General features: G+C 37.5%; 1 protein-coding gene across 12 annotated transcripts in view; it reads right to left on the reverse strand.

Moving 5' to 3' along the window:
• Naalad2 (N-acetylated alpha-linked acidic dipeptidase 2) overlaps window positions 1–17,112 on the reverse strand; it is a 73,568-nt gene that overhangs the window by 26,606 nt on the left and 29,850 nt on the right. For 10 of the 12 annotated variants that reach the window (XM_039080987.2, XM_039080986.2, XM_006242568.5 and 7 more), the window contains 5 exons: window positions 5,772–5,857; window positions 5,396–5,515; window positions 5,211–5,293; window positions 3,232–3,295; window positions 2,180–2,247 (listed from right to left, as the gene is read on the reverse strand). In XM_039080987.2, the coding sequence (XP_038936915.1) occupies window positions 2,180–2,247; window positions 3,232–3,295; window positions 5,211–5,293; window positions 5,396–5,515; window positions 5,772–5,857 (421 nt within the window). Of the gene's footprint in view, window positions 1–2,179; window positions 2,248–3,231; window positions 3,296–5,210; window positions 5,294–5,395; window positions 5,516–5,771; window positions 5,858–13,774; window positions 14,060–17,112 lie in introns of those variants that run through there. The other 2 variants (XM_039080992.2, XR_005487751.2) reach the window with 2 other exon arrangements.

Consider the following 17,112-nt stretch of genomic DNA (forward strand, 5'->3'; position numbering starts at 1 on the left):
AAAAGAGAAAATTCAAAATTCAAGATTGTAGTCTAGGACAGCTAAAGAAGCAGTCCAAAGCATGGTTTCGATAAATTTGTGTTCACAGCCATTAAAAAAAAAAGACAGAATTTAAAATGCTATTTCCTTGGTATGACAAGTTGTAGTATATTGTGTTTGTAGTTGCCAGCCCTAGGCCTGCACAAGATTAGAACTATCAATAGTCAATCATGGAAGAGTGATAAGTTCATGGTTATTCATGTATACAGAAAGAAAAGGATTCATATCTCTATTTCTGTACCTATTGGTAAGCCCAGAAAGCTCCAGTGGCTATTGCTACACAATGTTCATAAGGACAGCCCTGTTTAAACTCAGTGGGTTAAAAAATCCAAAGAGACAGAAATGTGAGAAAAAGGCAGAAGGCTGATAGGGGTGGGGAGAAGGGTAGGTATCCTCCTCATTTTCTAGAGTCATAATGTCTAATCTACCACTAACCTTGTGGCCTTGAGCCGTGATCAATCTGAACTACTTCCACCAGATGCACTATCGGCATTAGTAGGATCATGCTCCATTTCTTGCTGAGTCAGGCAACTGCTTTCCTTTCCACTTCTGGTGTCATCTTGATTCTTTGACTTAGTAGGTGTGGTGGTTTGGAAGAGAATACCTCCATAGGCTCATATATTTCAGTGCTTGGTCCCCAATTTGTGGAACTGGTTATGGAGAAGATGTCTCATTGGGGGTGGGCTCTAAGGTTTAAAAAGCTAAGACTCTGCCTTGGACTTGCAGGTAAGGACATAAGTGCTCAGCTACTCCAGTACCTGCCTTCCTGCCTGCCTGCTGCCATGCTCTGTACCATGATGGTTTCAGACTCACCCTCTCAAACTGTAAGCCCCAGGAAACTCTTTCTTCTATGTTTCTGTGGTCATGGTATCTCTTTATGGCAATAGAAGAATAACTAAGGTACAACGTGTGGAAGAAATTGTAATAATTGGTTTACAGGATGGTGGATGAGTCACATTAGTTCTCAGGGTCTTTGTATGGCAATAGATATTAGCTTCATGCCTTTGCACAAGGTTCACAAATAATAACTTCTACTTACTGGTTCTAAAGTTCTTATCACCCCTGACATCAAAGGCAGGAGCCATTTTTCTAGTACAGTACAGACCATAAAACATATTCTGAAGTATTAAACCGCAAAGATTCTCTTTACACTTGGTTTTAGGAAATATACTATTGTGAGACCTTCCTATAAAAGAACAAGAAAATAAGTTTAAATGAAAGGGTAAGGATACCATCAAGAGGGAAAAAAATAGCACATTCGTTTAGGGGAAAAAGCCTGCTTTTAGAGAAAATAGCAGTAAACAGGTAGGTAGGGCAAGATTAAAGATATTAGGAAATAGAACCTTCAGTAAAATGGCACTGTTCATTAAGGCTGACCTTAAAGCAGCAAACAATTCTAAAGTTATGTTCTTTTGTTTTAAATATTTGTTATTTTTATCGATGTGTGGGGTGTTTTGGTTGGTTCGTGTGTGTGCATGTGTGTGTGCATGTGCGTGTGTGTGTCTGTGCATCATGAATGTTAAGACGCCTATGGAGGTATAAAAATGTCAGATACCTTGGGGATGGGATTACAGGCAGCTGTGGGTGCGGGGCACCCAAACTCACATCCTCTGGAAGATCAGGAGGTGCTCTCAACCACTGAGCGCCTCTCCAACACTTCTGTAAGTGAACTTTCTATAGGAGAACTACTCAAATGAGGGGCAGAGATACCGTGAATACATTATCAGATTTTATTTTAGATTCAATGTGCTTTAGTTCTCAAGAGCATTTAATATATGATTAGTTTAATGTTAAGAGGGTTTCTGTGTAATCACCAGTTGCAGACATCCTTCGTTTTGCCTTTGGACTAATTAGTGTCCATTCTACTGGCTATCTTGGCATACAATGAATTGTCTGGTGAGAAAGTTCAATGATTTCTACACTGGCCAATTTCTAACTTTCTTGGCTTATTTTTACTACTTTATTTCTTAGCATCCTCACAATTGTGCCACAAGATAAGTTGTACGTTACAATTTTGTTTCAGTTGCTACTTGATTGCCTCCTCAATTTTCTGGTACCAATTTAAAAGTAGATGAAGCCAATGAAGACAAATGTGCTATCCATTCCCCATAAAATAGTGAAGCCAGGAATAATCATTTACCTCTCTTGCCACTTTATACACCAACTGGTGGAGAAGAGGAGTGCAATCAACTCGGAGAGTGTAATTACCTGAAGGATGTTTCAACACAAAAGAATTATTTCAGCAACCAAAAGAAACAAATTTATGTTTAATTTTAATGTTCTATTTCAAAGATAATGTAACAGATTTTGATTTAAAATGCTTCAGGGGAGGGAGAGAGGCTGCAGTGCATTGCTTAAACTGATAAAGAAATGGTGGATTCTAGTGGCCGAGGTTGTAGCTCCCACAGCTAGCAACCAATTTTCCTTGTAATGACATTTCTCAGGGGACAATGTCAAAGAAAGCATGAAGACTAGAGAACTTGTTCCTCATTCTTTCATTATAATCATTACTTTATATTAATAAAGTAGACATGCTTTATGTTGTAACAGCTCCAGGGCCAATAAGCAAAATAGCACTGAAAATGTGGAGGTAAATACAATGTGTCAATTCAAAAGCAGTTCTAATAAATAGGAAAATACTATTTTAGTTTTCAAGTAAGTGTTTTATGAAGAACATAATTTCTGTACAATATTTTCTGCAGAATATTTCTTTTGAAACATTCCAGCCAAATTTCTCCAATTCCTCCACAAGAAAAGTGTGGTGGATGTTAGGAGTTTAAGTAGCCATTTGAGACAAGCAAATGTACACCAGAGTTAGAGCAAGAAAACTAGGAGTCAGAGCTCGTCATGATTGACATGAATTATTTTCCCTAAGTTATTACTGAAGAATCTTGTCTAAACAAATGATTTGAAATATATTATGTTTGAATTTGTATACTTAAAAAATATTAAACCAAAAAAGCTTGCCAGGCACTATGGTACATTCCTGTAATCCTAGTGCTTAGGAGGTAGACGTGGGAGGATAGGGCGTCCAAGGTCATGGCCACCAACATGTTTGTGGCCATCTATGAGACTCTGGTCTCAAGAAAGGAAAAAGGAAGACCAAACAAACAAAAAGTATACTAACTAGAAAAGAATTACTGAAAACGGAACTTACTTTTTAAACACTGTATTTGAAAATAAAAGATTTACCTTCTATAGCCGAATCTGAGTTGATGTAAGCAATGCTTCTCTCCTGTAGGATCTTTGCATTCTCCTGCAGTTGAAGCCAAGTTGTTAATTCACAATATACTATCAACATATAAACAAAGTAATCCAACAGTCTCCTGGAAAAAATGGCCTAGTGATGTTTATAAGTCAAATACAGTATCTGCCCACAACCACAAATTTAAAGAAAAGTTTAACAACTGCTTACTTGTTGAAAGCAATAAAAATTAAAATAAGAAAATGAAAATATGAAGTCATGTAGTAAATTCAAAAGGCCTAAGAAAAATATTGTCAGGTATAATTCCTTGGTTCTCTTTGTCGGAATAGGCTGAAGTAAGGGTTTAAGATTTGGCATCCCTTCCCACAGTCTGCTGAACCTGAACCATTCGACGTGAGGGCTGAGATCTGTTTTCTAACAGATGTCCCTAGAGATTGACCCTTATATTTACTGAAGGACTCCTAAGTAGAGTATCATGGTGTAAAACATAAAATTCCATTTATGTATTTTTATAAAAATCTATAGAGAAGTGAAAGAACATAATAAAGAGTAAAATGCCCATGTTATGTGCTCAGGTCTTGGGTTGAACAACAGCACTAGCACTCGACTTTTTCAGTTTCCTGCTTGTGTATATAATGTCATCCTGTGCTTTACAGACCTGCCATCCCTGCTTTCCTACCACGATGGACTGTACCACGGAACTATGCGCAGAATAAACCTTTTCTACCTTGAGTTGTTTTCTTCAGGCAAAGTGTTCCAACAACAAGAAAAGTTATTACTATAGTTGCTTTGATTACAATCAAAGTCTCTCTTCCAGCTTTTGCAGGGTCTCACTGTGTATGCATGGCTGGACTAGAACTCATATAAACTTGGCTGGCCTCAAATTTACAGGCACCCCCCACCTCTGCTGCCTGAGTGTAGGAACTAAGGAGAACATCACTGTAGATAACTTCACCTATGTCTTACAGAAGTTAAATGTGTTACTGAATATAATAACATGTCTTGTAGAAAATTAGGAAGAATGTTGAAATGATTTCTATACTCCTATGTTTATCAATGCAAATTTACTGTCATAAATCTTAGAATTCTTTATACTTTACATTTCTGAAGTATCGAAGGAACAAACTAATTTATGTACATATGTATTACAAGTCACACATTCTAAAGAATTACCATGATCAATTATATTTGATCATTCTAAATTGATGTTCTACTTTCAAATTGTATATTTACAAAACTAGTATCAAAATTAAGCTTTACAATGTGTACATAATTAACAAAGTTAAGTATTATCAGATAAGTAACTATACCCGATTTTGCTTCATATTATTATTTTACACTAATATAAGGCAAAATGAGCCAGGGAGTTTTTAAAACTATATACAGATATGACTACTTTACTTTAGAAAACATGAATAAAATTTATACTTATATGTGATAAACAGATGGTAGAGAAAGCGAATAACAAAAACCATATCTAACTTTGTGGAAATGCGTGTGCTCACTTTAGACACTTCAGTAAAAACTTAGATATTACCAACAAAGGAGAACTGGAAAGAAGAAAGAAGGTGTCTAGGAGAGGCTCTTTAAGATTTAAGAGCCTGCAAGAAATAAAAAAAAAACCACTGTGAAATACTACATTAAGATATTCTATTAATGTGATTTAATTTTCGGTATTATCATTTTATAATTAACAATCAAAGTATATAGCTATTATGAAAGGCAAGGCTTGAAAATTCAGATTATTTTTTGAGTTTATTGATTTTGTTTTCCCAACACAAATACAGAAAAAATATTTTGATAATAGTGTTAATTTAAAAAGTGACTCTGCTTTGCCAAACAACCATGACAGTAAACATATTCTATGTCTTTGTGAATTTAACTTGAGTTAAATTAGGTAATTAAATTCTCTATTAGGTAAGAGAATCTATACAGCATTATAATAAATACCTTCCATGCTACTTACTTCAGCCCATTCTGTTGAACCCAGCAGCCCAAACTCTTCTGCATCCCAGCTGGCAAAAATAATAGTTCTCCTAGGTTTCCAACCTGCAATCATGTTCGTGTACTTGGTTAGGTACAGTCACCTACAGCTACAGGAATATTAAGCAAGTCTCTTTCAATTACAAGTGAGTAAGAATTGTTAGTTACCTCCATTCACCAGTTTTCCAAAACTTCGCGCAATCTCTTGCAAAACTGCTGTCCCAGTCGTAGGGTCAATCCCTCCAAACACCCAGGAGTCACGATGACCTCCGAGAATGACATACCTGTCTGGACAAGAATGTGTTCCAGAGAGCTTCAACCAGCATACAGTACAGGCATTTGTCATTTGTGTGTTTAATTAAACTTTCTCCTGTATGGGTGTACTCCACAGAAGACAACCAACAGCGTAAAGTAAAATCTTTTAGAATGGTAACACCCTTCCCCTGAAATTCAGTTTCAAATCAGTCAAAAAGTATGTTATTGATAGAATTTCATCTTTTCTTATTTCTTAAAAGAAAATGTTTTCAAAATATTAGTAACCTACCAGGCTCTGTAGACCCTCTGATAGTTCCAATTACATTGTAAATTCTTGTGATTTTGTTAATATTATGAACATGCATTCGAACTTTCCTAGAATTTTGAAAAGAATAAGTTAGTTCATATGTAGCATTGTATTTAGTTTTATTTATCATTTCATTAAAAAAATCCCTAAACTGAACAAAACCATTCGATAGGACATTGAATGCTCATATTATTGCCACCTCAATAATTGGATTATTTGAAACACTTAGAAACATTATTGCATTTTTTTCCTATAGATTTAGTCATGTGCCTTAAAGTCAACTTTTAAGAACAACATTTTATATTATTTATTATATTTCATAGCTGTATTACTGATTTTTACTTCTAACTCAAATTATTCTATTAAACAACTTAGTTTATTTTTAACTTTATACTCTCAGTACACAGGAGTGACAATGTGTTATGCAATAATTGAAAGGAAAAATCTATTGTTTGAACATATATTTTTATAAATCCATGCACAGAGCAGTGTTGCTTAAGTCAGTAACAAATCACATATGTGATAGTGTACCTAAAATTACAAAGGAAGTGAAAGCACTATTGACACTGAGGCTGCTATGCTGTCATAGTATAATGAATTACTTATATATTTGTGGAGATACTAATGTAAACAGACATTGTATTGACACTCATTAATGTAGAGCACTACAGTCAAGTACTTTCTTATGCATTGTGTACTTTCATTGTTAATGTCAAGTGTATTCCTACTTACTAAAAAAGAGTTTCCTTGTCCCAGGTGCTCTGACACACCCAGGATCCCAGGTGAGACCACAACATCTGCCTCATAATCTGGCATAACTAGGATCCCCAGGATCTAGGGACACAGGTATCCCCATCCAGTCAGAGGCATAGGTTCCTTCTGGTTTGAACCTATGTCCAGAGCAGACCTAGAGTGCTGGCTTCTCATCCGCTCCTATAACCCAAAGGACAGTCAATTCTCAGGTGCTCTAACACAATAGGAGCCTTGGAACTCTGTCTACCAGGACCTCAGGATCCCAGAGGCAGCTTGACTCCCAAAAGCTCTGCCACACCCAGGATATCAGGATCATAGGACGCCAGAATCCCAGGATTACAGAGACAGCTGGACTCTGAGTTCTGACACAGCCATGCGCACAGAAGGAACAATTTCCAGTCAGAGGCAGCAAAGGAGTTAGTACTAGAGATAACCAGATGGCAAGAGCAAAGCATAAGACAATAAGCAATAGAAACCAATGCTTTGTGAGAACATCAGAACCCAGTTCTTCCACCACACCAAGTCCTGGATACCCTAATTCACCTAAAAATCAAGATTCAGATCAAAAATCCCATCTCATGAATATGATAAAGGAATTTAAGAAGGACATAAATAACTCCCTTAAAGAAATACGGGAGAACATAGGTAAACAAGTAAAAGCCCTTAAAAAAGAAACAAACTTTTTTTAAAAAAAATACAGGAAAACACAACCAAACAGATGAAGGAATTAAAACAAAACCATTCAGGACCTAAAAATGGAAATAGAAACATTAAAGAAAACACAAGAGAGACAACTCTAGAAATGGAAAACTTAGGAGAGAGATCAGTAGTCACAAATGCAAGCATTAGAATTTAAGAGATAGAAGAGAGAATTGAAGGTATAGAAGATACCATAGAAGTTATTGACACAACAGTCAAAGAAAATACAAAAAGAAAAGAGCCCCTAACTCAAATCATTGAAGAAATCCAGGACACAATGAAAAGATGGAATCTAAGAATAGTAGGTATGGAAGAGAGTGAAGATTCCCAACTCAAAGGGTCAGCAAACATCTTCAACAAAACTAATGAGGAAAACTTCTCTAACATAAAGAGTTGCCCACAAACATAGAAGGAGGCTAGAGAACATCAAACAGATGGGACAAGAAAAGAAATTCCTACCATTACATAATAATTAAACATCAAATACACAGACCAAAGAAAGAATATTTAAAGCAGTTAGGGAAAAAGGTCAACTAACATATAAACAGAGACCCAAGAGAATTACACCGGACTTCTCAACAGATACGTTAAACGCCAGAAGATCTAGGGTAGATGTGATACAAACACTAAGAGAAAAAAAATGCCATCCCAGGTTACAATATCCAGCAAAGCTCTCAATTACCATAAAAGGAAAAACCAAAATATTCCATGACAAAACCAAATTCAAACATTATCTTTCCACAAATCCAGCAAGATAATACAAGGAAAACTCTGACACAAGGAGGGAAACTACACCCAAGAAAAAACGAGAAACTAATCTTCTCACAACAATCCCCAAAACAAGAGAACCACAAAGCATAATTCTACCTCTATCAACAAAAAATAACAGGAAGCAATAATCATTGGTCATTAATATATTTGAACATCAAGGAAATCAATTCCCCAATAAAGATATAGACTAAAAGGCTGGATATGCAAACAGGACCCAGCACTTAAGCGCATACAGGAAACATACCTCAGTGACAAATACAGACACTACCTCAAAGTAAAAGGCTAGAAAAATTTTTTTCCAAGCAAATGGTCTGAAGAAACAAGCTGGAATAGCAATTGTAGTATCAAATAAAATAGATTTTTAATGAAAAGTTATCAAAAAAGATGGGGAAGGAAACTACATGCTCATCAAAGAAAAAAATCCCCCAAGAGGAACTCTCAATTCTGAACATCTATGCCCCAAATTCAAGGGTACGCACATTTGTAATTGAAATATTACTGAAGCTCAAAGCACATATTGAACCTGAGACAATAATAGGAGGAGACTTTAACACCCCATTCTCACCAATGGACAGATCATGGAAACGAAGTAAACAGAGACACAGTGAAACTAACAGAAGTGACGAATCAAATGTACTTAACAGATATCTACAGAACATTTTACCTTAAAACAAAAGAATATACCTTCTTTTCAGCACCTGACAGTACCTTCTCAAAAATTGACCATATAATTGGACACAGAACAAGCCTCAACCAATACAAGAAGATTGAAATAATCCCATGAATCCTGTCAGATCACCAATGACTAAGGATAGTCTTCAACAACAACAAAAAACAAGAGAAATCCCACATATATGGAAGCTGAACAAATATATACTCAATGATAACCTAGTCAGGGGAGAAATATAGAAAAAAGTTAGAGACTTTTTAGAATTTAATGAAAATGAAGGCACAACATAACCAAACTTATGAGATATAATAAAGGCAGTGCTAAGAGGAAAACTCAGTTCTAAGTGCTTCCATAAAGAAATTAGAGAGAGCATACACTAGCAGCTTAAAGCACATCTGAAAGCTCTAGAAGAAAAAGAAGCAAATGTACCCAAGAGGAATAGACAGATGGGAGGAAATAATCAAACTCAGGGCTGAAATTAACCAAGTAGAAACAAAGAGAACTACACAAAGAATTAAAAAAAAATGAGGAGCTGGTTCTTTGAGAAAATCAAAAACATAGACAAACCCTTAGCCAAACAGTATTCAAATTAACAAAATCAGAAATGACAATGGATACACAACAACAGAAACTGAAACAATTTAAAAATTATCAGATCATATTAGTAAAGGCTGTACACAACAAAACTGGAAAATGCAGATGAAATGGATGATCTTCTAGATAGATATCAGGTACCAATGTTAAATCAGGATCAGATAAATAAACAGTTCCATATCCCATAAGAAAATAAAATCAGCCATTAAAAATTTCCCCACTAAAAATCCTCAGGACCAGAGGGTTTTAGTCAAGAAGACCTAATATCAGTACTTCTCAAACTATTTCATAAAATAGAAGGAACACTACCCAATACATTCTATGAAGCCACAGTTAAACTGATACCTAAACCACACAAAGACCCAACAAAGAAAAAGAACTTCAGTCCAATTTACCTCATGAATATTAATGTAAAACTACTCAATAAAATTCTTTCTAACTGAATCCAAGAACACATCAAAATTATCATTCCCCGTGATAAAGTAGGCTTCTTCCCAGGGATGCAAAGTTGGTGCGATATATGAGAATCTACTAAGTTAAGCCACTATATAAACAAACTCAAAGAAAAAAATCACATGAATATATCTCAATTGATGCTTAAAAAGCCTTTGACAAAATATAACACCCCTTCTCGCTAAAAGTATTGGAGGGATCAGGAATTCAAGGTCTATAGCTAAATATAATAAAAGCAATATACAGCAAGCCAATAGCCAATATCAAACTAAATGGACAGAAACTTGAAACAATCCCACTAAAATCATCTCCAAGTCAAGGCTGCACCTTCTTCCACATCTATTCAATATAGTAACCAAAAGTTCTAGCCAGAGCCATTAGAGAACAAAAGAAGATCAAAGTGATAAAGATTGGGCAGGGGGAAGTCAAGATATCACTATTTAGAAATGTTATAATAGTATACAAAAAACAACCCCCAAAATTCTACCAGTGAACTCCTATAGCTGATAAACAACATCCACAAAGTGGCTAGATACAAAATTACCTCAAACAAATCAGGAACTTTTCTCTATTCCAAGGATAAACTGGCTGAAAAAGAAATAGAGAAATGATACCCTTTACAATAGTCACAAATAATATGAAATATCTTTGTGTGACTTGAACCAAGTTAGTTAAAGATCTGTATGAGAAGAACTTCAAGTCTCTGAAGAACTGAAGAAGACCTCAGAAGATGGATTGGCTGGATTGACATAATAAAAGTGGCCATCTTACCAAAAGCAATCTTCAGATTCAATGCAATCCCTATCAAAATTCCAACTCAATTTTTCACAGAGATAAAAGAGCAATTCTCAAATTTATCTGAAATAACAAAAAAACCCAGGACATCACAAACCATTCTGTACAATAAAAGAACTTCTGGGGAAATTACCATCCCTGACCTCAAGCTACAATACAGAGTACTAGTGATTAAAAAAAATTGCATGGTATCAGTACAGAGAAAGACAGTTATATTAGGGGAATAGAATTGAAGACCCAGAAATTAACACACAAATCTTTGGTCACTTGATCTTTGACAAAAGAGCCAAAACCATCCAGTGAGAAAAAGACCACATTTTGAACAAATGATGCTGGTGAAAGAACCTTGAACACAATTGGCACAGGGAAATTTTTCCTGAACAGAACACCAATGGCCTATGCTCTAAGATCAATAATTGACAAATGGTATCTCTTGAAATTGAAAATCTTCTGTAAAGGTAAGGACACTGTCAATAAGACAAAATGGCAACCCACAGATTGGGAAATGATCTTTACCAACCCTATTTCAATAGAGGGAAAATATCCAAAATATACAGACTCCAGAGAACCAAATAACCCTATTAAAATGGGGTACAGAGATAAGCAGAGAATTCTCAACTGAGGAATCTTGAATGGCTGAGAAGCAGTTAAAGAAAAGTTCAACATACTTAGTCATCAGAGAAATGCAAATCAAAACCACCTTGTGATTCCACATTATGCCAGTCGCAATGGTTAAGATCAAAAAACTCAGGTGATAGCAGATGCTGGCGAGAATGTGGAGAAAGAGGAACACTACTCCATTGCTGGTGGGATTATAAGCTGGTACAACCATTGTAGAAATCAATCTGGATGTTCCTCAGAAAATCTGAAATAGCTCTATTTGAGGACCCAGCTATACCACTCCTGGGCATATATCCAAAAGATTCTCCAACATGGAACAAGTACACATGCTCTACTATGTTCATAGCAGCCTTATTTATAATAGCCAGAAGCTGGAAACAACCCATATGTCCCTCAACAGAGGAATGGTTACAGAAAATGTGGTACATTTACACAATGGAATACTACTTGATTATTAAAAACGACTTCATGAAATTCCCAGGCCAATGGATGGAACTAGAAAATATCATCCTGAGTGAGGTAACCCAGTACCCCTGCCAAAAAAAAAAAAACAAAAACAAAAAACAAAAAATAAACAAACAAAAGAAAACACTGATATGTGGATGTTGGCCAAAAAGAAGCTCATCATACCCAGGATACAACTCACAGACCATAGGAACCCAAGAAGAAAGAAGATCACACCAAAGTATGGATGCTATAGTCCTATGCTGAATGGGGAAGAAAATAATCTCGGGAAATAGAGTGAAAGAGGGATCTAGGATGGAGAGAGGAGAGGGAAGGAAAAAGGGAGCACTTCAGATGTGAGAGGAGATGGGGAAGAAGTACAGAGGATCAGTAATTTGAAAGGAGGAGAGTAGCAGTCGGGAAGGTGGACTTGGGGATAGGCACTAGAAAGTCCCAGATGCCAGGAACCCAAGAGATTCCCAGGACTCAACAGGGAGGCCAATAGTCAAAATACCCAACAAAGGGGTGATAGAACCTGTAAAGACCATATCCAGTCAATAGGCACGGACCCTGGTGGAGGGATGGAGCCACCCACGCACCTTAAAAATATTAATCTAGAATTTTTCCTGTGAAAAGGAAATGCAGAGACAAAGAGTAGAGCAAAGACTAATATAAAGGACATCCAGAGACTGCTCTACCTAGGGATCCATTCCACCTGCAGATACTAAACCCAGACACTTGCTTGATGTCAAGAAGCACTTTCAGACAGGAGCCTGGTAGGCCTGTCCTCTGAGAGGCCCTAGCAGAGCCTGACCAATACAGATGTGGATACACACAGCCAACCATTGGACTGAGTGTGGGACTCCAATGGAGAAATTGGGGCAAGGTCTGAAGGAGCAACCCCATAGGAAGAACAAAAGTATCAACCAACCAGACCTCCCACAAAGTTCCCAGGCACTACACCACCAACCAAGGAGTACACATGAGGGTACTCATGGCTCTAGCTGGATATGTAGGAGATTGCCTTATCGAGCATCACTGGGAGCAGAGCCCTTTGGTCTTGTAGAGGCTTGATAACCCATAGTAGGAGAATTCTAGAGCACTGAGGCTGGAGTGAGGGGTGAGGAGGGTTGGGTGGAGCACACTCCAAGAGTCAGGGACCGGGGAGAGAGGATAGTTTGTAGAGGGGAAGCTGGGAAGGGGTATAATATTTGAAAGGTAAATAAATAATATAACCAATAAAAATGAAATAAAGAGAGTTTCCTCTAAAACAGAAAACCAAATTAAACCAACAGTAGCCTCATTCTTTTTGTTAACAGAGTCTCTGAATGGCATCAGGCCACACTCAGTGACTGATCAAAACGTTTACATGTATACAAATACACTTTGATGCTCCACAAATAACACATTTCTCACAATATATTTCCCTGTTAAAGTGTCATGTGGTTCTATTTACAGTAATATGTGCTGTTCAATAACTTTCTTCATGGCTGTGAAAGTGGTCTATAAATATATTACTTAAAATTGGCCTTAGGACTACCTGAAGAATATAAATTCTATGGCTAAATAGAAATTTGAAGAGTTGTACTAAGTGAACAATTACATAGTTAAACTTCCCTGGGCCATCAATTTTGATTTTGAGTTAGGCTGGACTTTAAGATCCATTCAAGAGTGCAACCACTTTTATGGCCAGGGGGAATTCAGGCAAACTTAGCTATACACACACTATGTTCCAGTATAAGAAATACCAAATCTAGAATCTGGTTATCCAACACTGTTTTTGTTGGTCATTATGATTTGACCAACATATAAGTATTGAGCTGTTTTTTTTTCCCCACAGAAACAGAAAAGCAAGCTGTTGTTGATTGTAGATACAGAAAGAGCTGTAATTTATCTGTGTTTAATTAATAGATGGCAGGACTCAGCTGCCAAACTTTCACAATTTGAACTGCAGATTCTCCTAAAATTTTTCTAAATGCATAATTAATCCTAATCATAATTAATACAAAATTCAAACAAAAATTTCCTCCTGTTTTACACACACACACACACACACACACACACACACACACACACACACACACACCTCCTTGAACATTCCTTTGAAGCAATTTTAACCCCAACTCTTGGCTCTTTTATTAACTAACAAATCTAATGAAATATAGAATAAATTCTCATTTCATACCTGTCTAACAGTTCTTTCTTTAAATTATCCTTTATTAATTTTGGAAGTCCATCTGTATGTGCCATAGCTTCATCTTGCAGAAGCAGTATAGGCGGTTAAAATTCCATATTTTGTGTATCTGTATGTTTGGCCTTAATTGTGCTCTGCTGACTTTGTGTTCAATTGTATTTTCACTTTTCTTAGGCAAGATAAAATTATTCTTCATTAATGCAAGCAACTGAGGAACTGGTTTTATGTCTTCTTATCTGATAGTATCTTTAAATGGGCAAATAAATTTTAAAGTCTCTGTGAGGTGAAAGAAAAGAAAGAATTTTAAGGGTTTGGATATTGTTTCTGTCCATTTTTAATCCAAATCATAATGACCAACAAAAACAGTGTTGGATAACCAGATTCTATCTCTCTCTCTCTCTCTCTCTCTCTCTCTCTCTCTCTCTCTCTGTGTGTGTGTGTGTGTGTGTGTGTGTGTGTGTGTGTGTGTGTGTGTGTGTGTGTGTGTGTGAAGGGGGCAGGGAAAGCAGAAGAGAGAAGAGGGAAGTGGATCCCCTTCTGTGTGCCAAAATGAGTACTGGGAACTGATCTCCAATCCTCTGCAGGAGCTGTGAGAGCTCTTAATTGACAAGTGATCTCTCCAGAGCCCTGACTAAACTCAGAGAAATTATGGATGTATATTGTCCATGTCTGTCTGCTTCTGCTTTTAATTTTTTAAAGCCTTTATCTTGTACAACTATGTTATCTTTCCCTCCCTCTGTAGAATAGTAAACATTATTATTCATAATTTATAACTGTTCTGATTGAATTATAATATTAAGTCTTTAAGTAATTCAAATTCTACTTTCTTACAAAAATTGGAAAACTGAACTTTGACTTTAAATTTTCTGAAATAAACCAACCTTCACAATAAAAATACATTCTGAGCATCAAAGTTCACATAGTTAAGTAAATTATTAGCAAGCAAGCAAGGATGACCAATGTGGGTTTAAGAAAATGAATAGCCAAAGCTTAAGTCCAAGTGGATCAAGGACCTCCACATCAAACCAGACACACTCAAACTAATAGAAGAAAAACTAGGGAAGCATCTGGAACACATGGGCACTGGAAAAAATTTCCTGAACAAAACACCAATGGCTTATGCTCTAAGATCAAGAATCGACAAATGGGATCTCATAAAACTGCAAAGCTTCTGTAAGGCAAAGGACACTGTGGTTAGGACAAAACAGCAACCAACAGATTGGGAAAAGATCTTTACCAATCCTACAACAGATAGAGGCCTTATATCCAAAATATACAAAGAACTCAAGAAGTTAGACCACAGGGAAACAAATAACCCTATTAAAAAATGGGGTTCAGAGCTAAACAAAGAATTCACAGCTGAGGAACGCCAAATGGCTGAGAAACACCTAAAGAAATGTTCAACATCTTTAGTCATAAGGGAAATGCAAATCAAAACAACCCTGAGATTTCACCTCACACCAGTGAGAATGGCTAAGATCAAAAACTCAGGTGACAGCAGATGCTGGCGAGGATGCAGAGAAAGAGGAACACTCCTCCATTGTTGGTGGGATTGCAGACTGGTACAACCATTCTGGAAATCAGTCTGGAGGTTCCTCAGAAAATTGGACATTGAACTGCCTGAGCCCAGCTATACCTCTCTTGGGCATATACCCAAAAGATGCCTCAACATATAAAAGAGACACGTGCTCCACTATGTTCATTGCAGCCTTATTTATAATAGCCAGAAACTGGAAAGAACCCAGATGCCCTTCAACAGAGGAATGGATACAGAACATGTGGTACATCTACACAATGGAATACTACTCAGCTATCAAAAACAACGAGTTTATGAAATTCGTAGGCAAATGGTTGGAACTGGAAAATATCATCCTGAGTGAACTAACCCAATCACAGAAAGACATACATGGTATGCACTCATTGATAAGTGGCTATTAGCCCAAATGCTTGAATTACCCTAGATCCCTAGAACAAACGAAACTCAAGACGGATGATCAAAATGTGAATGCTTCACTCCTTCTTTAAATGAGGAAAAAGAATACCCTTGGCAGGGAAGGGAGAGGCAAAGATTAAAACAGAGACTGAAGGAACACCCATTCAGAGCCTGTCCCACATTTGGCCCATACATATACAGCCACCCAATTGGACTAGATGGATGAAGCAAAGAAGTGCAGACCGACAGGAGCCGGATGTAGATCGCTCCTGAGAGACACAGCCAGAATACAGCAAATACAGAGGCGAATGCCAGCAGCAAACCACTGAACTGAGAATTGGTCCCCTATTGAAGGAATCAGAGAAAGAACTGGAAGAGCTTGAAGGGGCTCGAGACCCCAAAAGTACAACAATGCCAAGCAACCAGAGCTTCCAGGGACTAAGCCACTACCTAAAGACTATACATGGACTGACCCTGGACTCTGACCCCATAGGTAGCAATGAATATCCTAGTAAGAGCACCAGTGGAAGGGGAAGCCCTGGGTCCTGCTAAGACTGAACCCCCAGTGAACTAGTCTATGGGGGGAGGGCGGCAATGGTGGGAGGGTTGGGAGGGGAACACCCATAAGGAAGGGGAGGGGGGAGGGGGATGTAAAAAAAAAAACAAAAAAAAAAAAATAAAAGTTAAACAAATAAAAAAAAAAAATGTGAATGCTTCACTCCTTCTTTAAATGAGGAAAAAGAATACCCTTGGCAGGGAAGGGAGAGGCAAAGATTAAAACAGAGACTGAAGGAAGACCCATTCAGAGCCTGCCCCACATGTGGCCCATACATATATAGCCACCCAATTAGACAAGATGGATGAAGCAAAGAAGTGCAGACCGACAGGAGCCGGATGTAGATCGCTCCTGAGAGACACAGCCAGAATACAGCAAATACAGAGGCGAATGCCAGCAGCAAACCACTGAACTGAGAATAGGTCCCCCGTTGAAGGAATCAGAGAAAGAACTGGAAGAGCTTGAAGGGGCTCAAGACCCCATATGTACAACAATGTCAAGCAACCAGAGCTTCCAGGGACTAAGCCACTACTTAAAGACTATACATGGACTGACCCTGGACTCTGACCCCATAGGTAGCAATGAATATCCTAGTAAGAGCACCAGTGGAAGGGGAAGCCCTGGGTCCTGCTAAGACTGAACCCCCAGTGAACTAGACTATGTGGGGGAGGGCGGCAATGGGGGGAGGGTTGGGAGGGGAACACCCATAAGGAAGGGGAGGGGGGAGGGGGGTGTTTGCCCGGAAACCGGGAAAGGGAATAACACTCGAAATGTATATAAGAAATACTCAAGTTAATAAAAAAAAAGAAAATAAATAGCTACATCTTTTCTGACTTATCA

The sequence above is a fragment of the Rattus norvegicus genome, chromosome 8, assembly GCF_036323735.1.
Source record: "Rattus norvegicus strain BN/NHsdMcwi chromosome 8, GRCr8, whole genome shotgun sequence".
NCBI lineage: Eukaryota > Metazoa > Chordata > Mammalia > Rodentia > Muridae > Rattus > Rattus norvegicus.